The sequence below is a fragment of the Dendropsophus ebraccatus genome, chromosome 7 (genome assembly GCF_027789765.1).
Source record: "Dendropsophus ebraccatus isolate aDenEbr1 chromosome 7, aDenEbr1.pat, whole genome shotgun sequence".
Lineage (NCBI taxonomy): Eukaryota > Metazoa > Chordata > Amphibia > Anura > Hylidae > Dendropsophus > Dendropsophus ebraccatus.
Genome location: NC_091460.1, coordinates 134,555,092 through 134,574,532, shown reverse-complemented (window position 1 = coordinate 134,574,532; position 19,441 = coordinate 134,555,092). Strand labels below are relative to the sequence as shown.

At 42.0% G+C, this 19,441-nt stretch overlaps 1 protein-coding gene across 3 annotated transcripts in view; it reads left to right on the top strand.

The window, feature by feature from the left end:
• PRDM5 (PR/SET domain 5) overlaps positions 1–19,441 on the top strand; it is a 128,676-nt gene that overhangs the window by 42,118 nt on the left and 67,117 nt on the right. For all 3 annotated transcript variants that reach the window (XM_069976820.1, XM_069976819.1, XM_069976818.1), the window contains 2 exons: positions 6,806–6,899; positions 19,071–19,231. In XM_069976820.1, coding sequence (XP_069832921.1) covers positions 6,806–6,899; positions 19,071–19,231 — 255 coding nt within the window. The remainder of the gene's footprint in view (positions 1–6,805; positions 6,900–19,070; positions 19,232–19,441) is intronic.

The following is a 19,441-nucleotide window of genomic DNA, read 5'->3' as shown; positions in this document are numbered from 1 at the left end:
CCCGGTAATGTATAATGTCCGGCGGCTAGGGGGTTAATGGGGCGGGCTGCAGAGAAAATCGCAGCAGGGATGTACATCCCTGCTGCGAGTTTCTCTGCTAATGAAAGTATAGGGCTGGGATCTGCAGCGAGTCTCGCTGCAAAAACGCAGCAAGGAGACTCGCTGCAGACCCGCCAAGTGGGTTTGTAGCCTAAAAGAACACCACAATGGGAGTAATGGTGCATTTACACAGATTTATCTGTCAGATTATAGAAGCTAAGGGCCCTATTCCACAGGACGATTATCGTTTGCATAATCGTTAACGATTAACGATCTCAAACGACCGCTATTGCGAAAGACCTGAAAACGTTCACTCATTTCCATGGAACGATAATCGTTACTTATGATCGTAATTGCGATCGTTTTTCTTCGCTATTTATTCGCTATTGCGTTCGTATCTATTGCGAACGACTTAACGATGTCTTATTCAATGCGAACGTTTTGCGAACGAGCAACGATAAAAATAGGTCCAGGTCTTATAAAGCGATCAACGATTTCTCGTTCGGTCGTTAATCGTTAACTGCATTTCAACCGAACGATTATCGTTTAGATTCGAACGATTTAACGATAATCTGAACGATAATCGTCTGGTGGAATAGGGCCCTAAAGCCAGGAACAGACTATAAACAGAGAGCAGGTTATTCAGGAAGAACTGAGATTTCTCCTCTTCTCACATCCATTCCTGGCTTTGGCTTAAAAAATGAGTCAGATAAATCTGTCTGTGTAAACGCACCATAACCCCTCAGTAATACTTATTTGGACCACTACAGCACTGAGAGGAACAGTCTCAGTATCACATACCTCCCATTTACCACTTTGCCTGTGGGTTGAATACACTGTGTAAATGGACCTTTACTAATTTCCCTTTGGATGCGGCTTAATTGAAAAGTCCATTGAATTTGATAGTAAAAACTGAGAAAGAACAGTGACAAAAGAAAAACTGTGTGTGAACAACTAATAAAAAACGTCCGCTGTTGCAAAAGACGTCCGAAAATAATGATCATGTTCATTATTTTGACGTCCACAGTAAAAACGTCCGTCATTCAATGCAGCGTGTGCATTGGACGTCCGTTTTCCCATTGACTTCAATGCATTGCCATTGCAGTCAGTTAAATCAAGGCAAAAACGGACGTTTTTTAAAATATCAAAATCGACCGCCTTTTCTTTATTTTTGACGTTGTGTGGACATAGCCATACAATGATAACTTATTATATGGTGCCAATGCCATGGTCAGACAAAGTGAACTGGCCGATGCTTTGCTCATCTCTATACACTATGCCCGGGTGCGTTCACACCTACAGGATCTGCAGCAGATCTGCAGCAGATTTGATGCTGTGTTCAGTTATTTAAATGAAACCTGCTGCAGAAAATCAGCTGCAGATCCTGTAGGTGTGAACGCACCATTAAAGGGACAGGCGTCAATGGGAGGTATTGCACAGGGCACCAGTTACCATGGTTTACAATACATGTATAATATTAGTAACAATTTATGACTTTCTTAAGCTGCGTTCACACTACATTTTTGCAATCCGTCTTTTCACAGGTTTAAAAAATATTTATAAAATAAAAAAGCAGTTGCATTTGCGTGCATCTGTTTTGAAAAAAAAAGGATCAAAATGCATCTATTTTTTTAAACGTACACAAATATAAGGTCAGCTACGTTATTGTGTTAAAAAAAAACAGATGCGTTTTGATCCTTTTTTTTTCAAAACAGATGAAAAAAAATGGATTGCAAAAAATGTAGTGTGAACCCAGCCTTATGTAATTATTCTGTTCCTATAAATTCATGTGTTTTATATTGCATTTATATTACACTTTAAGACATGGACTTGCCTATTAGTCAAGTGCACAGATGTCAACTTTATTTAGCACAGAAGAAAAAGTGTGGTCCAGAAACCTTTGTTTAGTTTATTTGCATATTGAGAACCAAATGAATACAACAATCTTATTCTGCATCTGTTTTACATTGATACTGTTTGCAGCGCACACACATTTGGCCGGCTTTTACAGCACGCATTGTCAGTGAGCACAGTGTACAGATGTTTTTTTTTTCTTTCTGTTAACTCTATTCTTTTCTTTAGCCAATATGTATATACTGAGCATTAACCTGGTTCTTAAGCTGCAACCAAGAAACCATTTAAATATGTCACAAGAAGCAACATTCGTAATGCACAATGGGGGAGATTTATCAAACATGGTGTAAAGTGAAACTGGCTCAGTTGCCCCTAGCAACCAATCAGATTCCACCTTTCATTCCTCACAGACTCTTTGGAAAATGAAAGGTGGAATCTGGTTGCTAGGGGCAACTGAGCCAGTCTCACTTTACACCAGTTTGATAAATCTCCCCCCATATGCTTAGAGATTGTACAACAATACAAAGAGGTCCTAATGTTATCCTATAATATGGCTGTGCAGTGTCGGACTGGAGTATCTGGGGCCCACCAATGAAGAACCAGTGAGAAAAGACATGTCAGTCAGTGTTAATGCAGGTTCTAAAGCTGGGGGCCCGGTCCTCTGGTGGACCAGTCCAACACTGTGTCGGTGTGCATGATACCTCTCCATGAATTGTCATGGAGACCTTGACTGGCTTTATCTGCAACATTGCAGCTTCTTTGTAATGCCTAGAGGGTTATTCTGAAGTCAAGTTGCTAACGAGCTCACTGTAATTAACCTTCCTCGTATTTTAAAGAAGCTACAATGGTGCAGATACAGCCAGTCAGGGACTTGTTTACCTCAGCTTTCTCAGAAGGGAGGGGGGAGGAGGGGGAGACAGAGAGAAAAGCTCACACACAGATTTTTGTGTTTTCAGCAAAGAGCAGCAGCTGAGAACTGGAGTAAGGAGACTAAATAGATAATAACAAGTATGGAAGGAATTGTTACTCTCACAATGTGCAGCAACATATCAAAAGTTACGTTTGAGTAGAATACCCCTTTAAGTCCGTAAGAAGTCATTTTAGATTTCCCTACCGTTTTATTATCCTGTATTTCTTCTACTACTTAGACTGGTCATAAAATGGTCACCAATTTTAAGTTGCATTGACAAAATATTGACTTGTTCTTGTCATAGAAAGTTGGCTTAGAAGGACCCCTCCGCATGTATTCTGTCATAGCACAAAAACATCGGTGAGAAAATGATGACAAAGCTGATCCCTATAATCCTTGTTGTATCCAGAGGCATTGGCCGTATAGATAGATGCATACAATAGCAATAAGGCCACATGCCCTACATGTGGTTATCCCCAGGCACCAAACAACTTGAAACATTTTACCCATTTAAGTTTGTGGGGCCAAAAAGGAGAAAGTGAATCCAAACTATAGATTTGTATGTTTCTCTACTATTATCACCAGCGGCAAGCATTATGTCTGTGACCTGGGTCTTTCTTTTCTTGGATGGTACTTTGATGCAGTGATTGTTATTCTTTGATCCCGACATGTTTCTCAGTTTGACACACCTAGTAATGAAGAACTTCCCAGGCTTTATAATAAGTGGACCGTCGCAGAGGGTCAATTCAGCCAAGCGCTTATGGCTAATGATAATTGTTTTCTTGTGTAGCCTTTATATATCTATCTGTCTACTGCTTTCTGTGCTCTGCTCGCTGCATATCCAACAGCTGTGCAAAGAGAGATTGCTGAAGTAATGTGGGTAGTCTCCTTCTTGGTATGTAGTGTTCACAATCATACGTTACAGCATACAATGTTCTTATACTTTAGATACCTCTGTATGTCTTATGAAGAAGGACGGGATGATTTCTATTAGAGATGAGCAAAGCAACCAGAAATTCGTTACGCGAACTTTGCAAATTTTCGGTCAAATTGGTTAAGATTCAGGAATCGAATCTTAACGAATTTCATTAAAACAGCCCAACTATAGTATCAACAATACTGGGACTAATACAGAAGGGGGAATTCGTTAAAGCATGTTGTTTTAAAAGTGTAAAAAATCAGAAAATTACAATTAACAAAAAAGTCAATCAGCCAGTCAGTCATCCAATTTCCGCCATTTCTCTCCTCTCTGTCCCTATATCACTCTGTTAGGGTATGTTCACACTGAGCAAATACGGCGGAATCCCGATGTGCTCGGTTTCCTGCTGTGAGTGGATGAGAGGACGTGCGCTTCTCCGCTGCCGCCGCTCTCTGCTCGGAGAAGTGACATGTCACTTCTTTGAGCGGAGAGCAGCGGCTGCGGAGGAGTGCGCGCTCTCCCATTGAGATGATATGACACATTGAGGCAGGCGGAATTCCACGGCGGAGAGTTGGCCTGCTGCCAACCTGCTCTCTCCTCCACACACAGCCGACCTCTGTTACCGAACCCCGTTATATAGAGGGGGAGGTGCTGACATCCCAGAGGGGCCTGCAGCTGATTGGACGGGCGCTAGGGATTATGGGTAATTCTTTTCTTCCACCCAGTGAAACCACTTCAGACAGCATCTACCTGCCATCAATCTGTCTCCTATCTATCTATCTATCTATCTATCTATCTATCTATCTATCTATCTATCTCCTATCTATCTATCTATCTCCTATCTATCTATCTATCTATCTCCTATCTATCTATCTATCTATCTATCTCCTATCTATCTATCTATCTATCTATCTATCTATCTATCTCCTATCTATCTATCTATCTCCTATCTATCTATCTATCTATCTATCTCCTATCTATCTATCTATCTATCTATCTATCTCCTATCTATCTATCTATCTATCTATCTATCTATCTCCTATCTATCTATCTATCTATCTATCTATCTATCTATCTCCTATCTATCTATCTATCTATCTCCTATCTATCTATCTCCTATCTATCTATCTATCTATCTATCTATCTATCTATCTATCTATCTCCTATCTATCTATCTCCTATCTATCTATCTATCTATCTATCTATCTCCTATCTATCTATCTATCTATCTATCTATCTATCTATCTATCTCCTATCTATCTATCTATCTATCTCCTATCTATCTATCTATCTATCTATCTATCTATCTCCTATCTATCTCCTATCTATCTATCTATCTATCTATCTATCTATCTATCTATCTCCTATCTATCTATCTATCTATCTCCTATCTATCTATCTATCTATCTATCTATCTATCTATCTATCTCCTATCTATCTCCTATCTATCTATCTATCTATCTATCTATCTATCTATCTATCTATCTCCTATCTATCTATCTATCTATCTCCTATCTATCTATCTATCTATCTCCTATCTATCTATCTATCTATCTATCTATCTATCTATCTATCTCCTATCTATCTATCTATCTCCTATCTATCTATCTATCTATCTATCTATCTATCTATCTATCTATCTATCTATTCTATCTCCTATCTATCTATCTATCTATCTATCTATCTATCTAGCAAGAGCCCTCCCCACCGGTGATCTCTCTACCTTTGTTATGAATTAAGTTGGTGCGTGACCCCGTACCTCCTTTCATTCTCTATGGAACCGTCAGGTGATGTGCTGCAATCAAAGGAGCGCAGTTCGATTCATAACAAGGATCCAGGTTGCCGATGGGGAGATGTCCATGGGTGGGGGGGGGATTCGGACATGGCAATTGGACCCCCCTGAGATCTCATACTTGTCCTCTGTTCTGTGGACCCCTTTAAGAATGTTCTACTTTATATGTGTATGTTCCTTAATATACTAGAGTTAAAATAAGCCAACAATGCTTGAGCTGAAGGAGTTGTCTACACCAGGCATAATCTTCCATAAGGTTCCTCAATTCTGCCATCACTCACTAGGTGCCACACTTGAAATATGGAATATAGCAGCACCACAGCCTGTCCAACCATGGGATACCTATATTATGTGCATGCAGCGTCAAGTCCCAACCTTCACAGACCCCCTCATGTATCAGCAGAAGAGAAACAAAAACCTGCAGCACCATTTCTTCTGTTCAAATACAAGAAAGCTCAAGAGGTTTATGGCTAAACAAAGGCGAAACATTCCATTACTGTTTGGTGAGAATAAACTCAATAATAGGCTATGTTCACACAACGTACTATTTTTTGAAAAGAACAGCCATTCTTTTCCATTATTAAAAAAAAAAAGTCCTTTCTTTTCATACTGCACATGAAATGCATTGAAGTCCAGTGAACAATGGACGTTGTTTTGAGTGCCAAACAATGACTTTTGTTTAGTGCGTTGTGTAAAAACAACAGCCATTATTGACTTTAATGCATTTCTTTGTAGTATGAAAAGAACGGCTATTGTTTTAATGGAATATTTTCAAAAATATTTTCAAAAATAGTACAGTGTGCCAACATAGCCTTGCAGTGTGTACTGAAGATATGGTGCTGCAGTCGGTTCTCCCTTTTTTCTTATCTTACTGATCAGTGTGGACGTTTATCGCTAGATGAAGTAACCAATCGACTCTCATCATCTGTGATATTACAGAACAAATGACAGATTACCTGGCAACCTCTGCATTGCTGGTGCATAGAGACCCCCTTGTCTTCTCTCCATATGTCCCAGCAGCAGCTTGTTAATTGCCACTTTATTATTGCCTTATTATTGCTTCCTTGTTTGTCTTTTCCACCTGAAGTCTTCTGTAGGAATCTTAAGAATGATCCGAATCATTAACATTCCTGGTGAGATTGTTAAATCTAGAATATTAAGCGATGTTTCCGGACTCTTTCTCTAGTCTCCCCGAGGTTTACTTGTTTCCATCGTTATCATTGTAATTAGGCTTAATTAATTTGCGTAAACTTTTTACCCAGCGCCTTCTCTTATTTTACCCTCTTTACAGACGCATTCAGAGGAGAGACCATTCCAGTGCGAGGAATGTAAGGCTTTGTTCCGCACTCCCTTCTCGCTGCAACGGCACCTGCTAATACACAACAGTAAGTGCTAATTTAAGGGCAAAAGGACACCCATTCATTTACATGTCTATATCTCCCTTTCTTTTAACCTGATAACAATTGTTCCCTTCTATTACCCCATATATTAGCGAAAGTAAAAAGATTAATTACATAGTATAATACAACATAACAATGTAGTGTAAAGCATCAGACCAAATCAAGACATGGCTTCAGGGTGAAGAATGGACAGACCTTTTCGCCTTATTCCCATCAATGCTGGCCTTTCCTTTAGTCCTGGAAGACACATTGAATATCACGAGCAGTTTGGTTTATTCAGCTTTGTCACTGTAACAATGGAAGAAATGCATCACAAATAAGCTGTAACTGATACCTATAGGTTGGGCTTGTCACTTGTCCCCCCCCCCCCCCCCTCTGACGCATTTTCTTTGACCTATGCAGCCAAAATGTTTTCCAACAATATAATATTCTGATCATCTTTTTTTCTTTTTTTTTTTTACAGTACAATGTTGCACTAAATCTTCAAACCTAGTGGTCTCAGACACTAGGGGTAGAGATTTATCAAAGTGTGTAACATTTAGACTGGTGCAAACTGCCCACAGCAACCAATCACAGTTCCTCTTTTATTTTTCACTGTTCTCCCTGAGTTCAGTGATTGTTGTGTTTTGTTGGTCTATTTATCATTGCCCCAGTAGCCAGAATCCTGCTCCACACTGACGAAGGGCAAATACCCCGAAACTGCAGTCTGTGAATGGATGCCTAGCCTTGGTAACCCTTGTCTTATGTCGTTATACTCGCCACAGAGTTAGACTTTGACTCACAGGGGCCACCCTGGTGTTTCCCTATTAAGGTCCTAAAGCTCGCAACAGAGTGAGGACCTGAGGGACTACGTATCAGGGTGGTTTGGTGCTCTCCCCATTAGGAGGCACCCCTTGGCGATGGGCTTCCTTCTCTGGAGAGAGGGATATCTGGCTATTCCCGTGTTTTGAGACTCGTAACTGAGGCTCCACGGACCCCTTTTTTGCCTCTTTTATTTTACCAGAGCTGAAAGCTGAGCTGTGATTGGCTGCTGTAGGCGGTTTGCACCAGTCTAAATTTTACACCCTTTAGTAAATCTCCCCCTATGTGGCTATGTTTCCTCTAAGTTTGCTGCTGGTACATTATTCTAGTTCAGGTGAACTGATTGTTCTTTGGGTGTGTCCTTAATAGAAACGTCAATCGAATTTAATGGTAGAAACGGTGAAAAAAGGAAAACTGTTTGTGATCAACTAAAGAATAATATTAAATTGTCTAAAAAAGACGTCAGAAAATAATTGACATGATCATTATTTTGACGTCCGTGCAGGCAACATCCGTTTTTCTATACACTGTGTGCATTGGACGTCCTTCATTCAATTGACTTCAATGTATTGCAGTCAGTTAAATCGCAGCAATAAGAGACGTCTTTTTAAATAGAAAAAGCAGACGCCTTTTCCCTTTTTTTTTTGACGTTGTGTGAACATAGCCTTACAATTCAGTTTGCCAGAGTCATTTTTTTTTACAATTTTGAAAACCCTAAAACTGTACAGTCCTCCACTGACAAGGGAATAACTTATGCAGTAACTTTCCGACTTTTTTAATTTTACAGCCATCTTATGTTAGAAGAAGCTTAGAGGGTTGCCATCTACTAGTTATATTTTTATATGGAAACAAGAATGTAAAGCAGCACTCGAATTGGGAGTAGAGATGATCAAACCTCGGGATTTGCAGGTTCGATCGAATTCGAACATTCTTGAACCTGCAGCATTTGATTCCCAATGCCTTCCCGGTCCGCGGGGAAAGAGGAGGCAAGTACCAAGTACCCAAGTACCGCCTGGAATTCCGGGTTACAGCCTAGGTAATAGATTGTATCCCGGAATTCCAGGCGGTACCCGGGCTGTCTCCTTCCCCACAGACCGGGAAGGCATTGGGAATCAAATGCTGCAGGTTCCAGTTTGTTCGAGTTCGATCGAACCTGCAAAATCCCAAGGTTCGATCATCTCTAATTGGGAGATGGGCCTCACCAATAGTTCTCCCCTTGTTGTTGGTAAGGCGCAACTGTAGAGACAGTTATCAGAGAAGCTATTATTAGAGATGAGTGAACCAGATGGATTTCTGGTTTGTATGAATCCGAAATCTCAGCATCTGACTCCCGCTGCCTGCTCCCTCCGTACAGCGGGTGGATACATCGTAAGGAACGCCTGGAAAACTGGGATACAGCCAGTGCCAATTCATACGGACCAGAAATCCGTCTGGTTCGCTCATCTCTAGTTATTATCAGATAAAAAATACTTTGCCTGATAACACCAAGCTCTGGTTTAACAATGTACTTGACTTCTTGTGTGTTTTTTTTTATATTGTTACATTGAATTCAGGAAACAAAAGGTATACTAAACAAATTTATTTTACTGTGCAATGACCTTCAACCACTAATGGGAAACACTGTGGTCTAAAGGACTATAAGAGTTTCAGAGGTTTTACTTCCACCTAGGGGCTATTGCCCCCCGTATCGAATAGGGGGAGGCCAAAACTGTAAAAGGAGCATGATTGTTAGTGGCCCTGGTACAGAGTTTCCATGCAGTCAGAAGATTTAGTCTTGCCTCTGAATAGACTTTATATTCACAAATAGAGATGAGCAAATGACTTGGAAATTCGTTTTGTGAATATTCGCAAATAGCATCCAGACAAATATTTATTGAAACAGACAACTTATAGTAGCTTGAATAATGGGACTATTACAGAGTAGCAATTTTTTTTAACAGCTGTTGCTGTGACAGTGTCAATGTCACAAAAGCGTCAATCAGCCTGTCAATCATTCAATTTCCACCATGGACAGTAGTGGACGTTGGTGATATCAATTTTCTCCCAGGACAGCAGTGGACATTGGTAAATGAGCACCCAGTGAGGTATTAAGATGGACACTGTGCTCACTGTGACTTCCTATAATGTACACCCAGCCCCCAGTGACTTCCTATCATGCACACCCAGCACCCAGTGACTTGGTATAATGCACAACCAGCACCCAGTGACTTTCTATCATGCACACCCAGCACCCAGTGACTTTCTATCATGCACACCCAGCACCCAGTGACTTGGTATAATGAACAACAGTCACCCAGTTACTTGGTATACTGGACAATGGCGTTACTGGTCCCACAGAAAACCAACCACAATCCACCCTGCTCTCCCCTCTCTCCCTATCTCTCTGTATTTATGCATAACTACCTGCAACCTGCTCTCCACTATACACAGCCGACTGGCCGCCTCCAGAAAGCCAATCACCTTATATAGAGAGTTAGGGGAGGGGGTGGCTGACATCACAGTGGGGTTTGCACTAGCCAAAAAGACAGAAATGGCTGCACATTGCACCCATGGTTGACACGAAAGCTTGTTCAGCTACATTAAAAACCAACATCAGAAGTTAGTATATAATTTGATCAAACCATATTACCTCATGTACCAACGTGCACGTCTCTGATACACATGAGTCCCTAACAATAAAAACATCACTGTGCTGGTCAGCGAACACAATCCCCGCAAAACGTGCGCAAGCAGAGAAGGGGGGCCACAGAATGGCCTGCGACCCCAATGTCACAGGTCCAAACCCCAAAGGGCCCTCCCGAACCCCACAGGCACCGCCGGCAGAGAGAGTGGGCGCCAAACAACACAAGTGTGAACAAGCTCTTACCTCTCACTATTACTCCTGCAGGTAGAATGGGAGAATCAAAGGAGGTACTTACCATATGTTCACAGTGGGGTTTGCAGCTGATTGGACGGGTGCAAGAGATTATGGATAACCCCTTGCTTCTGGCAAAAGAAAGTACTGTAAGCTAACGTGTGGTCTCCATGTTTAGTGAATTTGCAAAGCAAATTTGGCAAGTTCGAGAAAAGCAAATTTAATGCCTGATTCACTGCAAATTGGAATTCGCCAGATTCGCTTCGCTCATCTCTATTCATAAAACGTCCTGCTTCAAATAAGCCTGTGGGATGCACAAGTAAAGACCCTTTTACATTAGTAGAGTATCGGCCAAATGTGAATTTGCACTCATTCTTGATATGTGGCCAGTGTATAGGGCCAGCCATTTGTTTGTTCTTAGGTGATTGGATTTATTTTTTTTTTATTATAATTTTCAGCCGCACATCTTCCTGTGTAAACAAGGGATGTGCAACCAACAGTAAAAAAATTAAAGGGCCACACAAATGATGCAGCAACTACCCCCTGCGAGATAGCAACTACCCCCTGCGAGATCAGCACTCATTATAATGAAGCCACCAGTCCATCTAAAAGAGTCTTAAACCCCTACAGATGGACCCTTTATGTGTTTTTTTTACTGGCCAGGGGTGGGGATGTGGTTTTTGACACAAGTGATTGTATTCAGAAAAGGACTTTCTTTGGCATCAGCAATTACTAGCTCAATAACACTATTGACCCCTTTCGTAGTTATGTTAATGGTTGATTTACTCTACAATACTGGGCTCAGGATGCAAATTTTAAGATTTTAAAACAGTGATAAATTTTTTCAAAGTTTGGCATGGACTAAGATTAATAGGAGGATTGAGGAGGATTGAGTAGCCATTCTCTAGAGGGGAGATATTCTTAATTGGTGCTCTCCACTCCAGCTAATAAATGGAGACCCTAGTAATGGTCTGGCTTGACATATGCAAGGATGTCGTTCATAGCGGGATACCAAGTTGAATGCTTTTCATTATGCACCTGGGCTTGCAATAATTTTTTTAATAATGTTTTATTCTAATATCTTATTCAATACTTTCCGCAATCAGCCATTCCTTGAGTTAGCAGTTATATTTTTGTTATTCAATACATGGAACTACAGTCTTTTTTTTTTCTGAAATACAGATCGTAACTAGAGATTTGCGAGTCACTTTCGCAAAATTCGAATTTCGAATATTCGCAAATCACATACAAACACATTTTTATTAAAACAGGCAAACTGTAGTATCACCCAGTGAGTTACTAAGATGCACACTGTGACTTCCTATAATGCACACCCAGCACCCAGTGACTTACTATAATGCACACCCAGCACCCAGTGACTTCCTATAATGCACATCCAGTACCCAGTGACTTCCTATAATGCACACCCAGCACCCAGTGACTTCCTATAATGCACACCCAGCACCCAGTGACTTCCTATAATCAGCCTGTCAATCATTCAATTTCCACCATGGACAGTAGTGGACGTTGGTGATATCAATTTTCTCCCAGGACAGCAGTGGACATTGGTAAATGAGCACCCAGTGAGGTATTAAGATGGACACTGTGCCCACTGTGACTTCCTATAATGCACACCCAGCACCCAGTGACTTCCTATAATGTACAACCAGCACCCAGTTACTTCCTATAATGCACACCCAGCACCCAGTGACTTCCTATAATGCACACCCAGCACCCAGTGACTTCCTATAATGCACACCCAGCACCCAGTGACTTCCTATAATGTACACCCAGAACCCAGTGACTTCCTATAATGCACACCCAGCACCCAGTGACTTCCTATAATACACACCCAGCACCCAGTGACTTGGTATAATGCACACCCAGCACCCAGTGACCTCCTATAATACACACCCAGCACCCAGTGACTTCCTACAATGCACACCCAGCACCCAGTGACTTCCTATAATGCACACCCAGCACCCAGTGACTTCCTATAATGCACGCCCAGCACCCAGTGACTTCCTATAATGTACACCCAGCACCCAGTGACTTCCTATAATGCACACCCAGCACCCAGTGACTTCCTATAATGCACACCCAGCACCCAGTGACTTCCTATAATGCACACCCAGCACCCAGTGACTTCCTATAATGTACACCCAGAACCCAGTGACTTCCAATAATGCACACCCAGCACCCAGTGACTTCCTATAATACACACCCAGCACCCAGTGACTTCCTATAATACACACCCAGCACCCAGTGACTTCCTATAATACACACCCAGCACCCAGTGACTTGGTATAATGCACACCCAGCACCCAGTGACTTCCTATAATGTACACCCAGTGACTTCCTATAATGCACACCCAGCACCCAGTGACTTCCTATAATACACACCCAGCACCCAGTGACTTCCTATAATGCACGCCCAGCACCCAGTGACTTCCTATAATGCACACCCAGCACCCAGTGACTTCCTATAATGCACCCAGCACCCAGTGACTTCCTATAATGCACACCTAGCACCCAGTGACTTCCTATAATGCACACCCAGCACCCAGTGACTTCCTATAATGTACACCCAGCACCCAGTGACTTCCTATAATGCACACCCAGCACCCAGTGACTTCCTATAATGCACACCCAGCACCCAGTGACTTGGTATAATGCACACCCAGCACCCAGTGACTCCCTATAATACACACCCAGCACCCAGTGACTTCCTATATTGCACACCCAGAACCCAGTGACTTCCTATAATGCACGCCCAGCACCCAGTGACTTCCTATAATGCACACCCAGCACCCAGTGACTTCCTATAATGTACACCCAGAACCCAGTGACTTCCTATAATGCACACCCAGCACCCAGTGACTTCCTATAATGTACACCCAGCACCCAGTGACTTCCTATAATGCACACCCAGCACCCAGTGACTTCCTATAATGCACACCCAGCACCCAGTGACTTGGTATAATGCACACCCAGCACCCAGTGACTCCCTATAATACACACCCAGCACCCAGTGACTTCCTATATTGCACACCCAGAACCCAGTGACTTCCTATAATACACACCCAGCACCCAGTGACTTCCTATAATGCACACCCAGCACCCAGTGACTTCCTATAATGCACACCCAGCACCCAGTGACTTCCTATAATGTACACCCAGTGACTTCCTATAATGCACACCCAGCACCCAGTGACTTCCTATAATACACACCCAGCACCCAGTGACTTCCTATAATGCACGCCCAGCACCCAGTGACTTCCTATAATGTACACTCAGTGACTTCCTATAATGCACACCCAGCACCCAGTGACTTCCTATAATGCACCCAGCACCCAGTGACTTCCTATAATGCACACCTAGCACCCAGTGACTTCCTATAATGCACACCTAGCACCCAGTGACTTCCTATAATACACACCCAGCACCCAGTGACTTCCTATAATGTACACCCAGCACCCAGTGACTTCCTATAATGCACACCCAGCACCCAGTGACTTCCTATAATGCACACCCAGCACCCAGTGACTTGGTATAATGCACACCCAGCACCCAGTGACTCCCTATAATACACACCCAGCACCCAGTGACTTCCTATATTGCACACCCAGAACCCAGTGACTTCCTATAATGCACACCCAGAACCCAGTGACTTCCTATAATGCACACCCAGCACCCAGTGACTTCCTATAATGCATATCCAGCACCCAGTGACTTGGTATAATGCACACCCAGCACCCAGTGACTCCCTATAATACACACCCAGCACCCAGTGACTTCCTATATTGCACACCCAGAACCCAGTGACTTCCTATAATGCACACCCAGCACCCAGTGACTTCCTATAATGCACACCCAGCACCCAGTGACTTCCTATAATGCACACCCAGCACCCAATGACTTCCTATAATGCACACCCAGCACCCAGTGACTTGGTATGATGTACACCCAGCACCCAGTGACTTCCTATAATGTACACCCAGCACCCAGTGACTTCCTTTAATGCACACCCAGCACCCAGTGACTTCCTATAATGTACACCCAGCACCCAGTGACTTGGTATACTGGGCAATGGCTTCCCTGCTCCCACAGAAGACCACCCACAATTCACCCTTCTCTCCTCTCTGTCCCTATCTCTCTGTATTTCTCTCCCTGCTGCAACCTACTCTCCACTATACACAGCCGACTGTCCGCCTCCAGGAAGCCAATCACCTTATATAGAGATATAGGGGGAGGGGTGCTCACATCACAGTGGGGTTTGCCGCTGATTGGTTAGGCGCAAGGAATTCTGGATAATCCGTTGCTCCTACCAATAGACAGTTCTGTAAGCTAACATGTGCGGCCGCCATGTTTACTGAATTTGCAGTGCTAATCTGGCGAATTCGCAAATTGCTATGAAGTGAATTTAATGCAACTCCCTGCATATTGGAATTCATCAGATTCACTTGGCTCATCTCTAATCGAAACCCTGTAATATCGATTATTAACATTTATTAACATTAACATATGTAACTATTTCTTTATTTATCGGCATGTACTATAAAACCTGAAACCGCACAATGCCAATTCTTCAGCCGTCTTCCTTGAAAGTTCTTTGTAGTCACGATAGCTTTAAGTCAACGCCAATTTTTGGAACGGCAATAAATATTACAGTCTTAGTTAAAGTCTCTATTGAGTAATACATTGTAAAAATATGTAAAATATTAAAGTTTTCAATAGATTCCTAATAATAGCACAGGAAGACATGTTATTTGTATCCTGGTGAGATCAAGAAGAAGTCTTGATGAATAGTCCTATAAATGTCCTATATAGTCTAGGCAAACCACACATTTATTATGTTGGCTCCACTGATGATGAAGGAAAAGATGTCTGCCATCTCCAACACAAAACAAATCCTCCATAGGACACATCACAAACAGAGAGCAGACATGTTTTTCCAATTGGACGCTATCATCCATCTGTCCTCCATTAAGGTACATGTGGTTACTTTTCCCAAGTTCTTCTGCTCCACAGAACTTAAACAGATCTTGATCTGCTAAATTATTGCTAATTATCCCATTTGGTTTCAAAACAGATCAGTTATTAGCAAGATCACAAAGCTAAGGAAGACCAAGTCCTATCATTTCGCTGACGTGTTATAGAAATGAGCGAACCGGGTTCGGGTTAGAGATAAGTGAACCGGGTTCGGGTTCGAGTCCATCCGAACCCGAACGTTCGGTATTTGATTAGCGGGGGCTGCTGAACTTGGATAAAGTTCTAAGGTTGTCTGGAAAACATGGATACAGCCAATGACTATATCCATGATTTCCACATAGCCTTAGGGCTTTATCCAACTTCAGCAGCCACCGCTAATCAAATGCCGAACGTTCGGGTTCGGATGGACTCCAGCATGCTCGAGGTTCGCTCATCTCTACATGTAGTTTATTGTCTGACCGAAAACTAAAGTGAAATGCTAAATGGATTGATATATGACAATAGTATTGGGTGTATTGAATGTTCAATTAACTGAATAAACCAACAGTAAAATAATTTAAAGGGATCCCATGTGTATAGGGGCTCCCAACTACTCCGACAGTTGACATTGGAGGAAGAGAAGAACAGGCATCATCCCATTCAACATTTCAGAATTTTCTACTTCGAGAGAAAAACCACTGTCAGTGGTGCCCAACAGTTACAATAAATGGCGATTATCATACAAATTATCCTTGTATCGTTCGATTTCAAATGATAATTGTTTTGTGTAAATGCAGGCAACAATCACACGACTAACGAGAAATCATTCATCGTTCGTTTGGCGCTGGCACTAAAATCATTGTTAATCATTCGCTAATTGTTCATTGTAATTCCACATTCGCTCTCTGTAAGGCTATGTTCACACACAGTTTTTTCCGCTCTGTTTAAAATGACGTCCGCTGTTTGCAATAGACGTCCAAAAAATAATTGACATGATCATTATTCTGACATTCGCGCAGACAACATCCGTTATTTTATATACTGTGTGCATTGGGCGGCCGTTATTCCATTGACTTAAATGCATTAAAGTAAATTAAATCGCGGAAATAACGGACGTCTTTTTTAAATAGAAAAAGAGGACGCCTTTCTTTTCTTTTTTTATCACACCAGTGAGCGACGTTTTGGCTACAAACAGCTTTTTTCAAGCAGTGATACAACTCATTACACACAGCATACATATATATCAGTGCAATTGTGATCATGTACATTGCCTTACATGATCATTGGTTTATTTCCACTGAGAATATTATCACTGTTGATCCTGGATGATTTACAGTGTGAAATATCTGTTTATGCTCTTGCTATAATGAATTTGTTTTGATTGCTATTTTTGACATTGATTGATCTTTTCATTTTCTCTTTTTTTGACATTGTGTGAATATAGCCTAATTCCGCATTTGTTCACTTATTGTTCCCTAAACGTTCAGTGTAATGCTACGTTTACGCAGAACGATTATCGGGCGAATTTTCGCGATAACGATCGAATTCGAACGATAATCGTTCGCGTAAACGCGGCGAACGATCGATAAAACGTTCATTTTGATCTTTTAACATGTTCTTAAATCGTCGTTCGCAAAAAATTCGCTGAGCGTTCCGTGTAAACAGTCGTTCACTGATTTTACCTATGTGTGAGATAGGCTTAAGCGATCGCAAAATGATCGCAAAACGAATTTTCTGTACAATATATCGTTCCATCTAAACGCTGATCGTTATAAAAGAAAAATCGTTACTTAGAAATCGTTAATCGTACGATTGGGCGAATTATCGCTCCGTGTAAACCCAGCATAATGGTGCGTTTACACAGGCAGATTTATTTGTCAGATTTTTGAAGCCAAAGTCAGGAACAGACCATAAACAGGGAATGGGTCATAAAGGAAAGACTGAGATTTCTCCCTTTTTCAAATCCATTCCGGGGTTTGGCTTCCAAAATCTGTCAGATAAATCTGCCTGTGTAAACGCACCATATGGGTCCGTTTACACACACAGATTATCTGACAGATATCTGACAGATTTTTGCATCCAAAGCCAGGAATGGACTATTAACAGGGAACAGGTCATAAAGGAAAGACTGAGATTTCTCTTTTTTTCAAATCCATTTCTGGTTTTGGCTGCAAAAAGCGGTGGCGGGGGTGGCGATCAGAGCGGCGGCGGGGGTGGCGATCGAGTCGGCACGGGGGGCGGGGCTGTGAGCGGGGGGGCGGGCGGGGCTGCGGGCGGCCGAACTATCGTGCGACGACTGTTTACACGGAACGATCGGCGAATTTTTTCCGATCGGCGAACGACGATTTATGAACATGTTAAAAGATCAAAATGAACGATTTTTCGATCGTTCGCCGCGTTTACACGTACGATTATCGTTCAAATTCGATCGTTATTGCGAAAATTCGCCCGATAGTCGTTTCGTGTAAACGTAGCATTAGATGGAGTAAATAGGAGTAACAATTGTAGTAACAATCGTAACTAACGACTATCGTTCTGTGTAATATGGCGAGCGATTTCAGTTTAACGATAAATGATCTTATTTGCGATAGTTTATTATTAATCGTTAATAATCACTTTGTCTAATAGGACCCTTATGCCCCTATTACACGTGGCAATTCAGTTTCACGCTCGCTGCCAGCGCTATTACACGCATCGGCAGCAAGCTGGTAAGAGCAGGGGGGCTGTGGGGAGCTGCGTGAGGGGGATTGCCCAGGTGATCGTTAGATCGTCCAGGCAGCCCATAGAAAATAGCGGTGGTCTGCTGCTGCTGCTCCTATTATACGGAGCGAGGGCAGCAGATCGCTGCTAACTACTGTAGATTGTTGATGTTTCAACATTTTGAAAGACAACGATCAGCCGACATCATGCATATTTGCTGATCATTGTCTTCTATTAGGGCCTTTAGTCCTTGACTTGATATGCACACTGTAGTCAAATTCAGGGGCGTAACTACCACTGTAGCAGACATAGTGGCTGCTGTGTGCCCGCTGTGGCCCACTCTTGCAATACACTGGGTCCCCTGAGCTGTCATTATTTGCAGCACCCGTTGCCTCCTGGGTTCTGCAAATGTCCCTTTACCTGCAAGCACTCCTCACCAGCATTTGCTGTTATACAGTTATGACTACACTTGAGGGCTTAGTGGTCAGTCAGGGAGGGGCCCAATCAAAAGTTTGCTTTGTGGCCCAGACATTCCTTGTTATGCCCCTGGTAAAATTGATCTTAAATAGTTAGGGTGGAGTCAGAAGAGATAGCAGACAAACAAGAAGTCAGCTGATAGCTATCAAATGTGTGATGTCAGCAGATGGAAAACATGAAATACGCAACAAAATTATAATTATTATTATTACATATTAACTGTTTCCTATCCAATTTTGAGAGCACTGGTCAGTGATACCAAACACTGAACTATCTATGATATTTTCACAGTGCTGTAATGTTAATATCAATTCAACTTTCTTTTGTTTTTGTGTTTCTTTTTTTTTATCAAGGTGAACGAACTTTTAAGTGTGATCACTGTGACGCTACATTTAAAAGGAAAGACACATTAAATGTCCATATACAAGTAGTACATGACGGCCATAAGAAGTACAAGTGTGATCTTTGTGACAAAGCCTTTGTGACTCCATCAGTTTTAAAGAGCCACAAAAAAGTAAGTACAAGCTGTTCCTTAATTTCCTGGCTTTAATAATAATTAGCGTGTGTACATATTTGTAAAAAAGAAAAGAAAAAAGAAAAAGTAACTGTTTAGAATTCAGTCATTGATAGTTAACACATCTATACTGCAAAATAATTGGGATTAATGTGGTACCAGATTGCGTAAAGACCAATGCAGAATTGTAGCTGAGGGGAAATAAGATGG